This window comes from Doryrhamphus excisus, linkage group LG5, assembly GCF_037039965.1.
Source record: "Doryrhamphus excisus strain RoL-2023G ecotype Guam linkage group LG5, RoL_Dexc_Guam_v1.1, whole genome shotgun sequence".
NCBI lineage: Eukaryota > Metazoa > Chordata > Actinopteri > Syngnathiformes > Syngnathidae > Doryrhamphus > Doryrhamphus excisus.
The window spans coordinates 8,573,905-8,596,889 of record NC_136361.1 but is presented as its reverse complement, the minus strand read 5'-3'; the positions used below and the strand labels follow the sequence as shown (position 1 = coordinate 8,596,889).

The 22,985-nt window shown below is 41.0% G+C and overlaps 1 protein-coding gene across 14 annotated transcripts in view; it reads right to left on the bottom strand.

Annotated features, from left to right (window-relative positions):
* syngap1b (synaptic Ras GTPase activating protein 1b) overlaps positions 1–22,985 on the bottom strand; it is a 194,619-nt gene that overhangs the window by 54,184 nt on the left and 117,450 nt on the right. For all 14 annotated transcript variants that reach the window (XM_078790642.1, XM_078790646.1, XM_078790647.1 and 11 more), the window contains 2 exons: positions 8,355–8,854; positions 3,050–3,171 (listed from right to left, as the gene is read on the bottom strand). In XM_078790642.1, the coding sequence (XP_078646768.1) occupies positions 3,050–3,171; positions 8,355–8,854 (622 nt within the window). The remainder of the gene's footprint in view (positions 1–3,049; positions 3,172–8,354; positions 8,855–22,985) is intronic.

Genomic DNA, 22,985 nt, shown 5'->3' with positions numbered 1-22,985 from the left:
TGCTAATTTGTTTCACTTGTTTCATTTGTTTTTGAATTTGCTTATTTATTTTTCCATCTTATTTTGTGTTGAAAAATAAAAATTAACATTTATTTAATAATTTAATTCATTCATTCATTTTCTACCGCTTTTTCCTCACGAGGGTCGCGGGGGGTGCTGGAGCCTATCCCAGCTGTCTTCGGGCGAGAGGCGAGGTACACCCTGGACTGGTGGCCAGCCAATCACAGGGCACATATAGACAAACAACCATTCACACTCACATTCATACCTACAGTGAAGAAAATAAGTATTTGAACACCCTGCTATTTTGCTATTTCTCCCACTTAGAAATCATGGAGGGGTCTGAAATTTTCATCGTAGGTGCATGTCCACTGTGAGAGAGATAAACTAAAAAGAAAAATCCAGAAATCACAATGCATGATTTTTTAACAATTTATTTGTGTGATACAGCTGCAAATAAGTATTTGAACACCTGAGAAAATGAATGTTAATATTTGGTACAGTAGCCTTTGTTTGCTATTACAGAGGTCAAACGTTTCCTGTAGTTTTTCACCAGGTTTGCACACACTGCAGGAGGGATCTTGGCCCACTCCTCCACACAGATCTTCTCTAGATCAGTCAGGTTTCTGGGCTGTCGCTGAGAAACACGGAGTTTGAGCTCCCTCCAAAGATTTTCGATTGGGTTCAGGTCTGGAGACTGGCTGGGCCATGCTAGAACCTTGATATGCTTCTTACGGAGCCACTCCTTGGTTTTCCTGGCTGTGTGCTTCGGGTCGTTGTCGTGTTGGAAGACCCAGCCACGACCCATCTTCAATGCTCTGACAGAGGGAAGGAGGTTGTTCCCCAAAATCTCACAATACACGGCCCCAGTCATCCTCTCTTTAATGCAGTGCACTCGTCCTGTCCCATGTGCAGAAAAACACCCCCAAAGCATGATGCTACCACCCCCATGCTTCACAGTAGGGATGGTGTTCTTCGGATTGTACTCTTCATTCTTCTTCCTCCAAACACGCTTATTGGAATTATGACCAAAAAGTTCTATTTTGGTCTCATCTGACCATAAAACTTTCTCCCATGACTCCTCTGTATCATCCAAATGGTCATATGCAAACTTAAGACGGGCCTTGACATGTGCTGGTTTAAGCAGGGGAACCTTTCGTGCCATGCATGATTTCACATCATGACGTCTTAGTGTATTACCTACAGTAACCTTGGAAACGGTGGTCCCAGCTCTTTTCAGGTCATTGACCAAGTCCTGTCGTGTAGTTCTGGGCTGATTCCTCACCTTTCTTAGAATCATTGAGACCCCACGAGGTGATATCTTGCATGGGGCTCCACTCCGATTGAGATTGACCGTCATGTTTAGCTTCTTCCATTTTCTAATGATAGCTCCAACAGTGGACCTTTTTTCACCAAGCTGCTTGGTAATTGCTCCGTAGCCCTTTCCAGCCTTGTGGAGGTGTACAATTTTGTCTCTGGTGTCTTTGGACAGCTCTTTGGTCTTCGCCATGTTACAAGTTAAAGTCTTACTGATTGTATGGGGTGGACAGGTGTCTTTATGCAGCTAACGACCTGAAACAGGTGCATCTGATTCAGGATGATACATGGAGTGCAGGTGGACTTCTAATGGGCAGACTAACAGGTCTTTCAGGGTCAGAATTCTAGATGATACACAGGTGTTCAAATACTTATTAGCAGCTGTATCACACAAATAAATTGTTAAAAAATCATGCATTGTGATTTCTGGATTTTTCTTTTTAGTTTATCTCTCTCACAGTGGACATGCACCTACGATGAAAATTTCAGACCCCTCCATGATTTCTAAGTGGGAGAAATAGCAAAATAGCAGGGTGTTCAAATACTTATTTTCTTCACTGTATGGACAATTTGGAGTCACCAATTAACCTAGCATGTTTTTGGAATGTGGGAGGAAACCGGAGTACCCGGAGAAAACCCACGCATGCACGGGAAGAACATGTAAACTCCACACAGAGATGGCCGAGGGTGGGAATTGAACCCTTGTCTCCTAGCTGTGAGGTCTGCGCGCTAACCACTAGACCGCCGTGCCGCCCTAATAATTTAATAATAAATAAAAAATAATTTGTTAATTTGTTTCACTTGTTTCATTTGTTTTTTGATTTGCTTATTCATTTTTCCATCTTATTTTGTGTCGAAAAATAAAAATTAACATTAAACATTTATTTAATAATTTAATATTAAATAAAAATTAATTTGTTTCATTTGTTTTTTGATTTGCTTATTCATTTTTCCATCTTATTTCGTGTCGAAAAATAAAAATTAACATTAAACATTTATTTAATAATTTGATAATAAATAAAAATTAATTTATAATAATTTATTAAATTTTAATGTTTTATTAGAGTTTTTGCAAAGAACCAAAGCACTGAAAAAGTGGAGGGTATAGCAGAAGCATTGAACACTATTATATTAGATTTTTAAAAAATATTTAATATCATTAATATTTATTAATATTTTTATTTTTTATTTTTTTTTTTTTAATAAAGTTGAAGGAAAAACTGACTTGAGGCGACTCACCCTAGAACCCGACAAGATACATCGAACCCGCTGCTAAGAAGTGGAAATGGGAGGGCCTTCAGATCATCTCTTTGCGTGAAAGTTCCTTCAGGCTAAAGTCATGAAAGATGACACCAGCATTGCTAGCGGTCGCTCACAGGCGGCCATGCTAGGATGCCGCATGCCGGAGGAAAAAGAAAGCAGAAGAGATGCTAAAGGATATCCCGTGATAGCCGTCTTGTCGAGTGTTCGATTCCAGCCCTCACCAAACCGTATGCCGATGCCCAGTGAAGGGGTTGAGCGAGCGAGCGAGCGAGATAAAAATAGTCCAGGGAATGAGTCACATTGTTGGGAACACGAGGGGGCGAGCAAGAGGAAGTGAGGGAGAACAACTAACATGGATTACCACAGGGGAAGGGGCGGAGCTAGGCAGAGTGAAGCGCTGTACACTGACTTCTCTAAAGCTGACTTTCTACAGTCAGGATAGATTCCTCACAACTCGGCCATCACTGACCTGTCCTGGTCGGCACTGCGGAAGCGGGGGAGGATCATGTGGCGGAAGCTGCTGGTTCGATCCAGTTTGGGCTGACTCTTGGCCCTCTTGATGGAGCCCTTCAACCTTCTGCTGAGGAAACTCTGGAGCGGGGGAAGAGAGCGAAGATGGAGAGAGGGAGGAGAGGATGGACACGGCGGAGAGCGAGAGAAGGATGATGCATGACGGGAGAGAGAGAGAGAGCATGAGGTATATTTAATACCGCCATAACGTCGTCAGCAGCACCAGCAGCAGATAAGACGGCCTTCGGTGAGCGCTAGCGAGCAGCATGTGCCCAAGGAGCTTGCCACGTTGTCTCCTACTTCAACTTCCTGCCAGGAGAAACTCCATGTGCTCATTAGGGACAACAGGAAGTGACGACTTATTCACAATTACTTTGTCAATAAAGTTGCAATTCAATTTCAATTGTCCACATATGCATGACTTATTCTTATTATGTTGAAATGAACATAAAAAAATGTTTCTTTTGTTATTGTTGACGGTATTGCTATCCATCACCAACAAGTACCCACACAACATTTGGAACAGAAAAAAATCTTAGAAAAAAGGAGAAAAAACAAGAAATAAAACAAAAAGAATACTACAAAATGAAAAAAATAGTAATAAAAGAATTCTCATAATCTGACCAGTTTTATATTTATTCAAGTTAACTTAAGTAGCAAAAATCATTAACAAATGCAAAAAATATTGACTTATATTACACATATATATATACATATATATGTAATATAAGTCAATATTGCATATGTATATACGTATATATATACATATATATAGTTTAATTAGTAATAATAATAAAAATTAACAATAATAATGTATAATAATAATTAATAATAATAACTAATAATTAATTAATAATTTAATTAATTGTCTATTTTATGCAAATTCAATATTTAATATATATATAATATTCAATATAATTACATATTTATTTATATTACATATATGTATATAGTTTAATTAATAATAATAATTAATAATAACTATTAATTAATTAATAGTTTAATTAATTGTATAATTTATGCAAATTCAATATTTAATATATATATAATATATTCAATATAATAAATAAAATTGGATGAATAATTACATATTTATTTATATTACATATATGTATATAGTTTAATTAATAATAATAATTAATAATAACTATTAATTAATTAATAGTTTAATTAATTGTATAATTTATGCAAATTCAATATTTAATATATATATAATATATTCAATATAATAAATAAAATTGGATGAATAATTACATATTTATTTATATTACATATATGTATATAGTTTAATTAATAATAATTAATAATAACTATTAATTAATTAATAATTTAATTAATTGTATAATTTATGCCAATTCCATATTTAATATATATTTAATAATATATTCAATATCATGAATAAAATTGGATGAATAATTACATATTTATTTATTTAGTGTCTACTCAACGTATGTTTCTCAACTGGTGGCTTGAGACCCGAAAATGGGTCGCAGTCACGTTCCGGGTGGTCGACAATACATTTTTAAAAAAAATTTCATGCTTCAAAATTAAAAACAAAACCCTAGAGACTATGATTAACATATATATTACAATGTTTACAAATATTTGTATTTCCAAATAACATCTAAATCTTAACTCCTGATGATGATAAATTCATTTTTCCAGCAGCTCTGCAAAAATGTCATAATGGACTTAATCACTAAATAAAACAACCAAGGCAAAACATGATAAGAATAAATACATACAAAACACACATCATATTTGCAGTGCAGTAATACATCATAATAATAATTATACACATAAGCTCATAAGTCCAGTCTCTCTATTACATTGAAAAGCCGCACGACAGTGATAGTAATCTGCCACTGAAACTGCTCTTCCGCTGGGAGATGATGGAGTATTTGGGGTTTTTGTCATGTACTACACGTGCACAGACCTCACAGCTAGGAGACCAGGGTTCAATTCCACCCTCTGCCATCTCTGCATGTTCTCCCCGTGCATGCGTGGGTTTTCTCCGGGTACTCCGGTTTCCTCCCACATTCCAAAAACATGCTAGGTTAATTGGCCACTCCAAATTGTCCATAGGTATGAATGTGAGTGTGAATGGTTGTTTGTTTATATGTGCCCTGTGATTGGCTGGCCACCAGTCCAGGGTGTACCCCGCCTCTCGCCCAAAGACAGCTGGGATAGGTTCCAGCACCCCCGACCCTCGTGAGGAAAAAGCGGTAGAAAATGAATGAATTAATGTCTTAAATGACTTATTTATTCTTCGTTCATCTACTATAATGGGCGACACAAGTATAAAGTTGACTATAGGGGTGTTATTTCATATCTAGAGAGCTCTAATAAAGATAAAACAACGTATTTAGGTTGTAACTACAAAAATAAGGTATGAGTATCAGAGTCCAGGGTGGACCTCACCTCACCTGAAGTGTATTTCTTCTTGTTTTAATATGTATAAATGTATGAATGAATTGCCTCGTCGCACATCGAGGAGCATGGAGGAGTAAAAAGGTTTAGTACGGCAGGAGCAGGATGACCGGAGGGAAGCGACACTTTGTCATCTGGCGCCTTTGAAGGCCGTCTTGAGGCTACCACTGAACACTTGGCTCCATCTGCTGGTCCGCGGCTACATGTGATTGGATTAACCACTCTCCGTCTCACAGAGTCGGACCCCCCAACCCTGAATCACCAACAACCCAAGATGGAAACCTTGAAAGGTCAATCGTTTTTTTTGTCCAAATTGCCAAACAATTACGCAGATCTTGAGAAGTTCCACTGTGTTGCTCTGACACACTTCACTCTAACGGAAACGACATTGCTCTCCTGTTAACGCATTGCGGTTGCAAGCACACGCCAGCAGAGACCTGACGGGAATCAGAATCTATCCATCAAACAGTTGAATGTGAACGCTGGTTGCCTGCTCATCAGGCCTTGACTTTAAACAGTGTTGATTATTTTTGGCCACAGGCGGAACGTGCTCTTCACTGCCAGCTTCTCTTTTCACTCCATCTTGCCGCTATGGCTTCTTATTCGTGTTATTTTGTCTGCTTCTACGTATACTCGACATCTGCCAGGGCTCTACATTAAAAACAAAAATGACTTGGGGAATCCTTAAGGTGAGAACTACTTGCCCCAACTTGCCCCATGTAAAATGAAAAGACTGCCATAATGATATCATCTCATTTTTGTGGCATCACATGAGAATCTCAAATAAAGATGAAATTCATTTCTTGTGGTTGTTTTCCTACATAGATCATGACGTTGCATGGAAATCTGGATTGTCAAGAGACTTCTAGGCACTTTGCCACAATGAAACATTATTGAATAGACACATTTGTGTACTAGTAAAGTGTTTTGAATCCAGAAAAAAAGCTCAATGGTCAAACAATCATTTGTGAAGCAAAGGTGAGAAAAATCCACAGAGAAATGGAAGCGCTAGATTTTGTAGCTTGTGCAAAATCAGCACTTGGTATTGGATCTAATGGGTGGTGTTTCGACCGATACATGTGTGTTTAAGAAAGCTGAATCCTACTGTGTTCAGTGTTTACATTTCAATAAATATTTGTTATCATGGTCATTTCTTCATGTAAATCAGGGGTCTCAAACACGCGACCCGCGGGCCAAATGTGGCCCGCAGGACACTAGTTTGAGGCCCCCGCCTTGATATGAAAGTTTAATGTTAGTGCGGCCCGCGCAAGTTTGATATGGATGCTGTATGGTATCATGTACCCAGAAAAAATTATTACGTTTGATTCATGTTCATGTTAAAGGTTAAATAACTGTTAATAGTTATCCTCCCTATCCGTGTGGAAGTGGTAAGTTTTTGGCTATTTAAGTTTAAAGGAAATAACTTGGAGGCTACCGTTTAGGTCGCTAGCTCTCTAGTTTGCGAGTTAGCATGTGTCTCAAGACCCTGCAGTTGCGCAATATGTTGTAAATAAAAAGAGTATAAATGTGACTATAGTCGTGTTTTGTCATGTCTACAGGGCTCTAATAATGCTTTGTTTATTTTAATCTGAAAAAAATCATTTGTCTACCCACCAACTATATGTGGTTTCTTAAGTTTTTATTATTTGCCGTTTTATTATTATTATATTTATTTATTACTGATTGATTGATTTTCTTTATTCTTGATTTATTTATTTATTTTTTGTCTTATTTTGTGCAGAAAAATAAAAATTAAAATATTTGAGAACAGTGGAATGTTTTATCAGAGCTTTTCTTGTAGAAAATCGAAACCGAAGCAAAGTTTATTCATTTCTCTGTTTTTTAATAAATGTGTTTTTTTTGTTTTTTTTGGAAAACCTGATGTGGCCCAGTCTCACCCAGACCCTAGCTCCAGTGGTCCCCAAGTAAATTGAGTTTGAGACCCCTGATGTAAATTGAGGGATCAAAAGCAGTATCGGCCACAAATATCGGCCCAAGCAAAATCGGCCATCGGCTAAGGGTGATAGAAACAAAATCGGTATCGGCATCGGCCCCCAAAAAACCATATCGGTCGATCCCTAATTGTGACCACTTCAAATTGTCACAGCAATGTGAATCACTCACCTGTGCCATCATTTGATTTGCTGCCGCTAATAAAATACTTGTTTAGGAGGCACTGGTTCATCACTTTTTGCTCTTTTCCTTCACAAGTTGTTGAAGAATTAGACCATGTTGGCAGGGACGCCATGATAATGTTTTCCTAGTCAAACCATCGCTCATTGGTTGATTGCCAACAAGAAAGGGTGTGGGTAAAATGCAGACTGTGGACCGCTGTCTAAATAAACCATTCTGATTGGTTCACTTCAAGATTTGCAAGGATTGGTTTGCAAATTACGCAGTCCGTGTTTTACCAACACCCAACAAGAACCGCTTTTAAAAAAACTCTTGGCAGTATGGCATTCCAAAGTGCACTTGCCCGACGGGAATACCACTGATTGGATTTACTTGCCCCAATTTGGTTTTAACTTGCCCTGGGCCATCGGTACATCGTTATTGTCGAGCCCTGTCTGCAAATGTAATAACCTGTAACCCAATCTGCAACTTTTCATAACAAACCAGTGAATAAACAAAGACATTTGTTCTTTACTTGGCCCCCAGAAGTTAGACGTGAGACTAGACGTGCATGTGGACGCTGCAAGTCCAGGCCTCACTGGATGTTTTTTGTAGTCAATACAAGAAATAATCCCAAATTTGTGACATGAATGCTTTGAAAGTGCAAACAGGAAATACACGAGTGACGAGCCAGTCTCGAAGTCACGTTTACAATCACATACCTCCACTGGGGGCAGCGCTGCAATTAACGTTCCTCCCGCCACGGGACTCGAACCGGCGGTCCTCCAGTCTCCACCCCAGTATGAGAAGGGGGGGGAGGAGGAGGAGGCGGCGGGCGAGTGGGGCAGGGTGAGGGACAAGCAAGGGGAGAGGGGCAGCGAGCGGGACAAAGGGGGCGTGCCAGCGCCCTTCTTGAGGCTCTTTAGGTGGCGGTGCTGCTGGGGCGGCGGCGGCTGGTACAAACTGAGGGTGGGGGACACAGCTAGGGTGAGAGGGAACGGGTGAGGTGGGGTGCCGCTGGCCCGCCGCCCGCAGGTGTGCTGCTGCGGGGCCAAGGTGGGGCCGGGAACGAGGGACAGCGAGAGGGACGGGGGCAGCGAGTGAGGGCGGGAACAGGGGGGGTTACTCACGGATTGTCGGAAGGGTTGAAGGGGGGCAGTGGGAGGGACCTCCATGCTGGGCTGCTTCCCTGTGGCTATGCTCTTCCGTCGAGCTCGGTGATCTGTTGGCACACAAAGACAGATAGAACATCATGGAGGGAAATAAGAGCCAGCAGACGGGGGAGCAAAGGTGGGATGGTGGGGTCACAACGTGTTATCACTCCTTCGGGAAAGAAAGCGGCTAAAGACAGAAAGCGACTGGCTGGACTGGAAGATAAGCTGAACCTCAACAGGATACAAGGGGGCGGGGGGGAGGGGGGGGGGGTGGCAGGGTGGGGCGGCTGCAGGATAAACAAACTCTCCCCCCGCACATGAACACAGTAACCGGTCTCAGAATCACTGCTGATGAGTCGAGTCCAATGACCCCAAGGTCAAACCATTTTCTACCATATATGGCCTATTATCAAATGCGCTATATAAAATATATGATCAAATATGTGTCCATATACCTGTATATGGTATATTACAGAATATTATCACATATGGTATGTATTACCATATACAGCATATGATCAAATATGGTATATTACCAATATGTGTTTGTGGTATATTACCATATATGGTATATTATAAATATAGTAATTACCCATCAGAAAATATGGTATATTACCAACTATGGTATATGATCAAATACAATAGTATATAATCAAATATGGTATATTACCAATATGTGTTTGTGGTATATTACCATATATGGTATATTAAAAATATAGCAATTACCCATCAGAAAATATGGTATATTACCAACTATGGTATATGATCAAATACGATAGTATATAATCAAATATGGTATACTACCAATATGTGTTTGTGGTATATTACCATATATGGTATATTATAAATATAGTAATTACCCATCAGAAAATATGGTATATTACCAACTATGGTATATGATCAAATACGATAGTATATAATCAAATATGGTATATTACCAATATGTGTTTGTGGTATATTACCATATATGGTATATTAAAAATATAGCAATTACCCATCAGAAAATATGGTATATTACCAACTATGGTATATGATCAAATACGATAGTATATAATCAAATATGGTATATTACCAATATGTGTTTGTGGTATATTACCATATATGGTATATTATAAATATAGTAATTACCCATCAGAAAATATGGTATATTACCAACTATGGTGTCACGCCCTGTGTGGGTTTCCAGGTGACAGTTTGTCCATGTTCTCTGTTTGGGCTATGGTTTACTTTTTGGACACTCCTATTTTGTATTGGACTTCCTGTTTTGCCTCCTCTGCCTTTGTTGCCATAGCCACCCACACCTGTCCCTAATTTGTCTCCTCTATTTAGTTCAGGTGTGTGCTTCTCGTTTTGTTGGATCATTGTCGTTTGTCCTACTGCTACCTGAGTTGCTTTTTCGCTGCTGCTGCAATTATTGCACTAAATAAATATAATTTACCGGCAATTGGTCCTGCTCTCTGCATCCTGGGGTCGCACCGCAACACAGACATGCCGTACCGTGACATATGGTATATGATCAAATACGATAGTATATAATCAAATATGGTATATTACCAATATGTGTTTGTGGTATATTACCATATATGGTATATTATAAATATAGTAATTACCCATCAGAAAATATGGTATATTACCAACTATGGTATATGATCAAATACGATAGTATATAATCAAATATGGTATATTACCAATATGTGTTTGTGGTATATTACCATATATGGTATATTATAAAATATAGTATATTACCCATCAGAAAATATGGTATATTACGCTCTATTGTATATTAAGAAATGTGGGTATATAACCATATATGGCATATTATCAAATATGGTATACTCCCACAAATAGTATATAGCCAAATACTATGGTGTCTTACCAATATGTGTTTGTGGTATATTACCATATATGGTATTATATAAAATATGATATATTAACACATACAGTATATAATCAAATATGGTAAATTACCAATATGTGTTACCAACATGAGAAACTATGAGAAATAGCAGATGGGAACATCTAATGAAACAAGAAAAAAATTAGACACCAACAGACAAAAGTTTGGAGACACTTTGTTGTGTTATTGCATGGGAAGGTATCTTATTTCTCATGCACTTTCTCATGCACTTTCTCATGCACCCCAAATCATTACTAACATAAAACATAACCCGTTGACATATTTTCATAAATTGTGGACAGGAGGGAAGGTTGATTGAAAGGCAACTTCCTGCTTCGGTCGACCCGTGTAGAGAGGAAGCGGCAAGCTGTGCTTTCGAAGGAAGCGTTTCCAGCAGATGGGAACATCTAATGAAACAAGAACCTTTGCTCCGCTCATCATTTTGCTCCTCTACTGATATTCCGCCAGCCGCCTGATATCAAATGTTTGTGAGTGTGGGCTGCGTCTGTTTGTTTGTTCTCCTTTCCTGTCACTTTGTCAACGCGACTCCTCATGTTGCCGATGGCTGCTCTTTCTCCTCCTCCTACTGAAATAGTCCACCTCTCCTTGTTCTGCTCTTCTCCTGCCCTGCAGCTCACCTAGACGCTTGCATTCCCTGCACACCTGCCCACATCTGCCGTCCTCCTCGACCCCGCTCTGCCTCTCATTCACCTGCCCAAATAGCTTCCTTTCAGCTGCCAGTCTCCCTGCTGCTGCTTCGCATTCTCTAACAGCCCACGCCAGCAGGAGAAGAAAAACACCGAGCTGGACACGGAGTCGGTCGTCTTTGTCCAAAAGCACACGAGTGAGAGACCGCCAGGGCGGTAAATTAAACGTGAGGGAGTGCAGACTTGACACTGAAGCCAGTGAAAAGTTGACATTATAAAACACTAAAAGGTGTCCCACCATGCTTGGAGACACCTGATTGGATGTAAAGTTAGCTTTATACACTAAAAATAGCCTCATCTTACCTGTGCTATTCAAATAGTGGGGCGGGTCTCCTGGGCATGTGGCATGTGAGAGGCAGGTGGCGGTACACAAATATCCCTCACCAAATATCCATCTATTTTCTGTACCGCTTATCCTCACGAGGGTCGCGTGCTGGAGCCTATGCCAGCTGTCTTCAGGCGAGAGGCGGGCATATAGACAAACAACCATTCTATATTCAGCCTACATGTGCCCTGTGATTGGCTGGCGACCAGTCCAGGGTGTAAAATCGCCTTTCGGCCAAAGTCAGCTGGGATAGGCTCCAGCTAGGGTGACCAGATCCAAAAGCCTCCACTGTGTGTTGTCTTTTCTACTCACAGTTTGATAAAAAAAAACAAGATTTTAGACGCATGTGTTGAAATTTGGTGCTTGTCAATCAGAAATGTGGGATAGCGAGTAAAAATCATTAAAATGCGAGACAATCCTGCGCAAATCGGGACATATAGTCACCTTAGCTCCAGCATGCTCCCACGGCGCTAGTGAAGATGAGTCACATAGAAAATGGATCTAGAACTATCTAGAAAGCTTTCTGAGCTGGTTACTGTGTGTAACTACTCTATAGGAGTACACGATGCAATACAAAGGGCCAAAAAGGAACATGATAGGTCCCTTTAATTCATTATTAACAATATCATTAGTTAGTTAGTTAGATTAGTATTAGAATTAACGACAGGAGACCATTTCAATAGGCTCAAGGGTTATATTATAAAAATTGAAATATAAAAACATATAAAAAATATAATATATAATATAATATAATATATATTATATAATAAATATATAATATAATATATAATATATATATAATATAAAAATATAACAAATTTAATTTCAATAATTTATATAAATAATTAAACATAATTAAAAATTATAATAATAATTAAAATTATAATTATAATAAAATTATAATTAAAATATAATCCAGCAAGGGCTGCACGGCAAACGATTGGTTAGCGCACAGGGCTCACAGCTCGGAAACCCGAGCTTGATTCCACCCTCGACCATCTCTGTGTGGAGTTTGCATGTTCTCCCCGTGCATGCGTGGGTTTTCTCCGGGTACTCCGGTTTCCTCCCACATTCCAAAAACATGCTAGGTTAATTAGCCACTCCAAATTGTCCATAGGTATGAATGTGAGTGAATGGTTGTTTGTCTATATGTACCCTGTGATTGGCTGGCCACCAGTCCAGGGTGGACCCCGCCTATCGCTCAAAGACAGCCGGGATAGACTCCAGCACCAGCACGTGAGGATAAGCGGTATAAAATGAATGAATGAATGAGCTATTCATTCACATGCAATATCCCTTGTTGGCATTGCTACTGTAAAAACATGCTTGGAAATAATTTTACATTTGTTATTCAGTATGCTTATAAATGATAGAAATACATATATCTTATGTGGTTGTGCTGTAGAATGCAAAAAAAAGTGCTCAGTAAGTCTCTCATGTGTCGTGTCGTGCAGCAGACATTGAGGTTGTTAATCTCCAAGGGACTGGAAGTAAAGCAGTGATGGGATTTAAATGCAGTTTGACCTTTTATATTTATTAACCCTGCAGGCTGGGAAAATTGTGAAACAACTTCAAACACCCTGACATCCATGTAGTCACGGAATGATTTATATGACATTTTAGGTATGTAGTGCAAACATGCAATAAAAGCACACGTAGTTGAACTTACACTAATTATGTAACTTCCTATTTGACAGAGAAAACAAATGTGTAAAATAAATAGTGGTATTGCTAACATGAGGTATAATGTGTGTAAATCCACACATGGAGCAAATGCAGGCGCTATCCATGGTTCTGAAACCACAACGCGACTCCAAATGACTGCCCCAGTGGTTCGCTCTAATCCAAGGAACTTGACTGACAGTCATTCATTTTATACCGCTTTTCCACACAAGGGCGGGGTACACCCTGGACTGGTGGCCAGCCAATCACAGGGCACATATAGACAAACAACCATTCACACTCACATTCATACCTATGGACAATTTGGAGTCGCTAATTAACCTAGCATGTTTTTTTTGGAATGTGGGAGGAAACCGGAGTACCCGGAAAAAACCCACGCATGCACGGGGAGAACATGCAAACTCCACACGCACTTCCTGGCTTGGCATCCTTGCATCATCAGCATTAGTGGGTCTCTCCCATGCTAAGTTGGTCACTATGACAACTTGGATTCCTTCCTGAGTCAAATCTCCATTTCCTTCAAGATTGGTTCGGGCTTGGTTTCCCATTTGGATCTGGGTCAGCTTAGCTGATTGCTACAAGTATTAAGGTTAAGGCTCTTCTCCATCCAGCAACTGCAACTGTTCTTTCGGACTTGAACTAGCCTCAACTTGAAAAAGCTTAGAAGATCGCTGAGGACACTTCATCAACTTCTTGGAGTTTTATTTCACATCTCATCTATTTGCACGTGGTCTCTCCGGTATTTACTTGTACTTGTACAACCACCTAGTATAATAATAATAATAATAATAATAATAATAATAATAATAATAATTATTTATAATTATTATTATTATAATAATTATTAATATAATAATTATAATTATTATTAATAATAATAATAATAATAATAATAATAATAATAATAATAATAATAATAATAATAATAATAAAAATTAAATAATAAAAAAATAATAAAAAATAAAAATAAAACAAATATGTTTTGTTTATATGTATGTATACTATATGTGCCCTGTGATTGGCTGGCCACCAGTCCAGGGTGGACCCCGCCTCTCACCCAAAGACAGCTGGGATAGGCTCCAGCACCCCCGCGACCCTCGTGAGGAAAAAGCGGTAGAAAATGAAAGAATGAATAATAAAACAAATAAAATATAAATAAATAATAAAAATAAATAAAAAATAAAACAACTATGTTTTGTTTATATGTATGTATACTATACAGTGAAGAAAATAAGTATTTGAACACCCTGCTATTTTGCTATTTCTCCCACTTAGAAATCATGGAGGGGTCTGAAATTTTCATCGTAGGTGCATGTCCACTGTGAGAGAGATAAACTAAAAAGAAAAATCCAGAAATCACAATGCATGATTTTTTAACAATTTATTTGTGTGATACAGCTGCTAATAAGTATTTGAACACCTGTGTATCATCTAGAATTCTGACCCTGAAAGACCTGTTAGTCTGCCCATTAGAAGTCCACCTGCACTCCATGTATCATCCTGAATCAGATGCACCTGTTTCAGGTCGTTAGCTGCATAAAGACACCTGTCCACCCCATACAATCAGTAAGACTTTAACTTGTAACATGGCGAAGACCAAAGAGCTGTCCAAAGACACCAGAGACAAAATTGTACACCTCCACAAGGCTGGAAAGGGCTACGGAGCAATTACCAAGCAGCTTGGTGAAAAAAGGTCCACTGTTGGAGCTATCATTAGAAAATGGAAGAAGCTAAACATGACGGTCAATCTCAATCGGAGTGGAGCCCCATGCAAGATATCACCTCGTGGGGTCTCAATGATTCTAAGAAAGGTGAGGAATCAGCCCAGAACTACACGACAGGACTTGGTCAATGACCTGAAAAGAGCTGGGACCACCGTTTCCAAGGTTACTGTAGGTAATACACTAAGACGTCATGATGTGAAATCATGCATGGCACGAAAGGTTCCCCTGCTTAAACCAGCACATGTCAAGGCCCGTCTTAAGTTTGCATATGACCATTTGGATGATACAGAGGAGTCATGGGAGAAAGTTTTATGGTCAGATGAGACCAAAATAGAACTTTTTGGTCATAATTCCAATAAGCGTGTTTGGAGGAAGAAGAATGAAGAGTACAATCCGAAGAACACCATCCCTACTGTGAAGCATGGGGGTGGTAGCATCATGCTTTGGGGGTGTTTTTCTGCACATGGGACAGGACGAGTGCACTGCATTAAAGAGAGGATGACTGGGGCCGTGTATTGTGAGATTTTGGGGAACAACCTCCTTCCCTCTGTCAGAGCATTGAAGATGGGTCGTGGCTGGGTCTTCCAACACGACAACGACCCGAAGCACACAGCCAGGAAAACCAAGGAGTGGCTCCGTAAGAAGCATATCAAGGTTCTAGCATGGCCCAGCCAGTCTCCAGACCTGAACCCAATCGAAAATCTTTGGAGGGAGCTCAAACTCCGTGTTTCTCAGCGACAGCCCAGAAACCTGACTGATCTAGAGAAGATCTGTGTGGAGGAGTGGGCCAAGATCCCTCCTGCAGTGTGTGCAAACCTGGTGAAAAACTACAGGAAACGTTTGACCTCTGTAATAGCAAACAAAGGCTACTGTACCAAATATTAACATTCATTTTCTCAGGTGTTCAAATACTTATTTGCAGCTGTATCACACAAATAAATTGTTAAAAAATCATGCATTGTGATTTCTGGATTTTTCTTTTTAGTTTATCTCTCTCACAGTGGACATGCACCTACGATGAAAATTTCAGACCCCTCCATGATTTCTAAGTGGGAGAAATAGCAAAATAGCAGGGTGTTCAAATACTTATTTTCTTCACTGTATGTGCCCTGTGATTAGCTGGCCACCAGTCCAGGGTGTACCCCACCTCTCGCCCGAAAACAGCTGGGATAGGCTCCAGCACCCCCTATGAGGAAAAGCGGTAGAAAATGAATGAATGAATGAATAATGAATAATAATAATATGCTAGCATGCGTGGACACCCGTGGCTTATTCTGAGTCATCACTCTGCTTCTCACGGGGCACGACTGCATGTATGCGTGGATTGTTATGCTATGCTGTGATGTACCGCATGAGCCTGCTGTTTCAGCCTCTTTCATGTGTTATTAAAGAGAGCCACAACATCAATGAGGCCAAGATAGAACTTTATAGAGCGACCTGAGCCTCGAGGCCGCGTGTAGGACGTCGGTGTGTTGAAATTTTCCCGCCGCAGCCTGCTAACCCCTAGCGAGTAAAATATGATGTGAAGCAATTCCGTGGCGGTAATTAAGCTCATGTTTCTTTAGCTCCACGCTATTAAGCGCGGTACTGTTCCTGACAGTTGGACAGACTGCCAGCACTTACTCCCACGCGCCACCTCCCCCTGATGTCGAATTACCGCTGACATTTTCTCCTCTTTAACGCCACCTTACTTGGAGAGAATAAATAAATACAAGGAAAATTGCTTCAATGGGTGCAAAGTCACTGAAGGGGCCATTGTGCTGGAAAACGCCGAGCACATCTTGGAGTCATTAGAGACGTCTGGAAAAGGAGGAGACAATGACCTGACCCTCGTGTGAACCCAAGAAGAAGCGGGTCCGCTTTGGACGCATCCTGTTCATTCTTCCTCCGTGTTCTGCTCTTCAACGAGAGCACTTGGTAAACATCACATACTGTTCCACACAGTGCACGCACGTGGGCGAGCGTGCATGTGAGCCCTCATTCAGAATCGGCGCACATTTTGTATCCGCGCCTGAGAGACTTTCTTGTGCCTCCTAAAAAAACCCTCAATAACGTCTACTTACTCAACTATCACCTTCACGCTCGCACCAATGAAACCAAACCATGAAGCATCCTCTCATCTGCTCCCTCACTTAGGACCCAAACCAGGCTGTGTGGTTGCCATGGAGACACACACTCTTTCGCAGGATGCCTCCTCAGGAAGCAAAAAATGATGGCGGACATGCCGCAACACAATCCTCAAAGAGAGCGTACATGATGCAAAACATTCCTCAAAGATGGAGGACATGACCCAAAAATGATGGCGGACATGCTGCAACGCACTCCTCAAAGATGGAGGACATGACGCAAAACATGATGGCAGACATGATGCAAAACATTCCTGAAAGATGGAGGACATGATGCAAAACATTCCTCAAAGATGGAGGACATGACGCAAAACATGATGGCAGACATGATGCAAAACATTCCTCAAAGATGGTGGACATGACGCAAAACATGATGGCGGACATGCCGCAACGCACTCCTCAAAGATGGAGGACATGATGCAAAACATGATGGCAGACATGCTGCAACGCACTCCTCAAAGATGGAGGACATCACACAAAACATGATGGCGGACATGCCGCAACACACTCCTCAAACATGGAGGACATGACGCAACACACTCCTCAAAGATGGAGGGCATGATGCAAAACATTCCTGAAAGATGGAGGACATGACGCAAAACATGATGGCAGACATGATGCAAAACATTCCTGAAAGATGGAGGACATGATGCAAAACATTCCTGAAAGATGGAGGACATGATGCAAAACATGATGACGGACATGCCGCAACACACTCCTCAAAGATGGAGGACATGACGCAAAACATGATGGCAGACATGATGCAAAACATTCCTGAAAGATGGAGGACATGATGCAAAACATTCCTCAAAGATGGAGGACATGACGCAAAACATGATGGCAGACATGATGCAAAACATTCCTGAAAGATGGAGGACATGATGCAAAACATTCCTGAAAGATGGAGGACATGATGCAAAACATGATGACGGACATTCCGCAACACACTCCTCAAAGATGGAGGACATGACGCAAAACATGATGGCAGACATGATGCAAAACATTCCTGAAAGATGGAGGACATGATGCAAAACATTCCTGAAAGATGGAGGACATGATGCAAAACATGATGACGGACATGCTGCAACACACTCCTCAAAGATGGAGGACATGACGCAAAACATGATGGCAGACATGATGCAAAACATTCCTGAAAGATGGAGGACATGATGCAAAACATTCCTCAAAGATGGAGGACATGACGCAAAACATGATGGCAGACATGATGCAAAACATTCCTGAAAGATGGAGGACATGATGCAAAACATTCCTGAAAGATGGAGGACATGATGCAAAACATTCCTCAAAGATGGAGGACATCATGCAAAACATTCCTGAAAGATGGAGGACATCATGCAAACATGATGGCCGACATGCCGCAACACACTCCTCAAAGATGGAGGACATGACGCAAAACATTCCTCAAAGATGGAGGACATGACATAACACACTCCTCAAAGATGGAGGACACGATGCAAAACATTCCTGAAAGGTGGAAGACATGATGCAAAACATTCCTCAAACATGGAGGACATGACGCAACACACTCCTGAAAGATGGAGGATACGATGCAAAACATTCCTGAAAGATGGAGGACATCATGCAAAACATGATGGCAGACATGCCGCAACACACTCCTCAAAGATGGAGGACATGATGCAAAACATTCCTGAAAGATGGAGGACATGATGCAAAACATGATGACGGACATGCCGCAACACACTCCTCAAAGATGGAGGACATGACGCAAAACATGATGGCAGACATGATGCAAAACATTCCTGAAAGATGGAGGACATGATGCAAAACATTCCTCAAAGATGGAGGACATGACGCAAAACATGATGGCAGACATGATGCAAAACATTCCTGAAAGATGGAGGACATGATGCAAAACATTCCTGAAAGATGGAGGACATGATGCAAAACATGATGACGGACATTCCGCAACACACTCCTCAAAGATGGAGGACATGACGCAAAACATGATGGCAGACATGATGCAAAACATTCCTGAAAGATGGAGGACATGATGCAAAACATTCCTGAAAGATGGAGGACATGATGCAAAACATGATGACGGACATGCTGCAACACACTCCTCAAAGATGGAGGACATGACGCAAAACATGATGGCAGACATGATGCAAAACATTCCTGAAAGATGGAGGACATGATGCAAAACATTCCTCAAAGATGGAGGACATGACGCAAAACATGATGGCAGACATGATGCAAAACATTCCTGAAAGATGGAGGACATGATGCAAAACATTCCTGAAAGATGGAGGACATGATGCAAAACATGATGACGGACATTCCGCAACACACTCCTCAAAGATGGAGGACATGACGCAAAACATGATGGCAGACATGATGCAAAACATTCCTGAAAGATGGAGGACATGATGCAAAACATTCCTGAAAGATGGAGGACATGATGCAAAACATGATGACGGACATGCTGCAACACACTCCTCAAAGATGGAGGACATGACGCAAAACATGATGGCAGACATGATGCAAAACATTCCTCAAAGATGGAGGACATGACGCAAAACATGATGGCAGACATGATGCAAAACATTCCTGAAAGATGGAGGACATGATGCAAAACATTCCTGAAAGATGGAGGACATGATGCAAAACATTCCTCAAAGATGGAGGACATCATGCAAAACATTCCTGAAAGATGGAGGACATCATGCAAACATGATGGCCGACATGCCGCAACACACTCCTCAAAGATGGAGGACATGACGCAAAACATGATGGCAGACATGATGCAAAACATTCCTGAAAGATGGAGGACATGATGCAAAACATTCCTCAAAGATGGAGGACATGACGCAAAACATGATGGCAGACATGATGCAAAACATTCCTGAAAGATGGAGGACATGATGCAAAACATTCCTGAAAGATGGAGGACATGATGCAAAACATTCCTCAAAGATGGAGGACATCATGCAAAACATTCCTGAAAGATGGAGGACATCATGCAAACATGATGGCCGACATGCCGCAACACACTCCTCAAAGATGGAGGACATGACGCAAAACATTCCTCAAAGATGGAGGACATGACATAACACACTCCTCAAAGATGGAGGACACGATGCAAAACATTCCTGAAAGGTGGAAGACATGATGCAAAACATTCCTCAAAGATGGAGGACATGACGCAAAACATGATGGCAGACATGATGCAAAACATTCCTGAAAGATGGAGGACATGATGCAAAACATTCCTGAAAGATGGAGGACATGATGCAAAACATGATGACGGACATTCCGCAACACACTCCTCAAAGATGGAGGACATGACGCAAAACATGATGGCAGACATGATGCAAAACATTCCTGAAAGATGGAGGACATGATGCAAAACATTCCTGAAAGATGGAGGACATGATGCAAAACATGATGACGGACATGCTGCAACACACTCCTCAAAGATGGAGGACATGACGCAAAACATGATGGCAGACATGATGCAAAACATTCCTCAAAGATGGAGGACATGACGCAAAACATGATGGCAGACATGATGCAAAACATTCCTGAAAGATGGAGGACATGATGCAAAACATTCCTGAAAGATGGAGGACATGATGCAAAACATTCCTCAAAGATGGAGGACATCATGCAAAACATTCCTGAAAGATGGAGGACATCATGCAAACATGATGGCCGACATGCCGCAACACACTCCTCAAAGATGGAGGACATGACGCAAAACATTCCTCAAAGATGGAGGACATGACATAACACACTCCTCAAAGATGGAGGACACGATGCAAAACATTCCTGAAAGGTGGAAGACATGATGCAAAACATTCCTCAAACATGGAGGACATGACGCAACACACTCCTGAAAGATGGAGGATACGATGCAAAACATTCCTGAAAGATGGAGGACATCATGCAAAACATGATGGCAGACATGCCGCAACACACTCCTCAAAGATGGAGGACATGACGCAAAACATTCCTCAAAGATGGAGGATATCACGCAAAACATGATGGCGGACATGCCGCAACACACTCCTCAAAGATGGAGGACATGATGCAAAACATTCCTCAAAGATGGAGGACATGATGCAAAACATTCCTCAAAGATGGAGGACATGACACAAAACATGATGGCAGACATGCCGCAACACACTCCTCAAAGATGGAGGACATGATGCAAAACATTCCTCAAAGATGGAGGACATGATGCAAAACATTCCTCAAGGATGGAGGACATGACACAAAACATGATGGCAGACATGCCGCAACACACTCCTCAAAGATGGAGGACATGACATACAAAAACTCAAAGATGGCGGAACACAAAACATCGGAGGACATGCCTCAACACACTCCTCAAAGATGGCGGACATACCGCAACACACTCCTCAAAGATGGTGGTCACTGCTGCATCACATGGACCAAACACGGCAGACTACTACAGTTACGACAGTATTTGATAGCAAGAGAGAACATAACAGCGCAAACAAGACGGAGTAAATCTTTCATAATCTCCTTGCTGATGATTGACATGATGTGCTAATTGGGGGGGGGGGGGGCATGAAGGTGTGAAAACATCAGGTCTACCTGTTTTACCCGCTCTCTGGATTACGCAATCACCACTTGCACATGATGTAAGAAAAATATTCTTTTCATGAGAGTAGACTGGGGGAGTCGTGGGTGGAGGAGAGGGGAGTTAAAATGGGAGGGGGCGGGGGGGGGGGGGGGTTATACTGCATCCAGCTGATTGTGTATTTTAATTAGCAACAGCATGAATTATGCACATTGTTTTGATGGAAAAGGTGCTAAAATGATTTGGGGGAAAATAACAAGAGTACTTTTTTTTTTAAACCTACTCCTGTTTTTTTCTATATAAAGGTCAAACTTGCAATGCCAGTGGGTTGTTTTATGTATTCTGGACAGTAGTACTGTAGTACTGTTGTAGCAGTACATACAGTGGAACCCTTAATACAAAAACAAATTGTATTATTTCCCATAGAAAATAATGTGAATCCAATGAATCCAAAAATATGAAGAAAAAACACATTTTAGCTTTTAGCATTTTAGCACTAATCCTGATTTTTATAAATAATATGCCTCACTATTTGCTACACAGGTTCTTTGCAAAAAACAGGCTTCTCTACACATCTCACAATGCAGCCTGGACCTCTGCCAACCATCTGTCAGGCAGCTCCAGATGTTGAAAACCCTAAGCTAGCATGATGTTTCTGTTAAAATGGGAGCACTTTAGCTCAAAAAGCTTTGCTATTGTTGATAACTTTGTTTTCATCCATCCATCCATCCATTTTCCATGCTGCTTACCCTCACTCGGTGTATGCTGTAAAATTTAAAATTGTAAGGTTGTGGCTCTAATTTCGTAAATGAGGCGCAGGTGCGGCGCACCTGTCCAGCACCAATGTTGCGCCTACGTCACGCCAACACTGTACCAACGGTATGTGGTCAGCGCACTTTGCAATTTTTGTAAGCAGTACAGTCTGGCGCAGCACAGCGCAGCACAGCGCAGCGCAGCGCACCCACAACCCGGTCACATCCACCGGTGCAAGTGGAAAAGAGGGAGGAAGAGTTTAACACAGCCGAGTATAATTTTAACCAATCCGATGAACGCCTCTCATTGCCTTTAAATGCACCACATACGCTCCTGACAGTTACATTAAACACAGCAGCAGGCTAATCTAGGCTTCTTGCTTCTTGCTTCCACCAG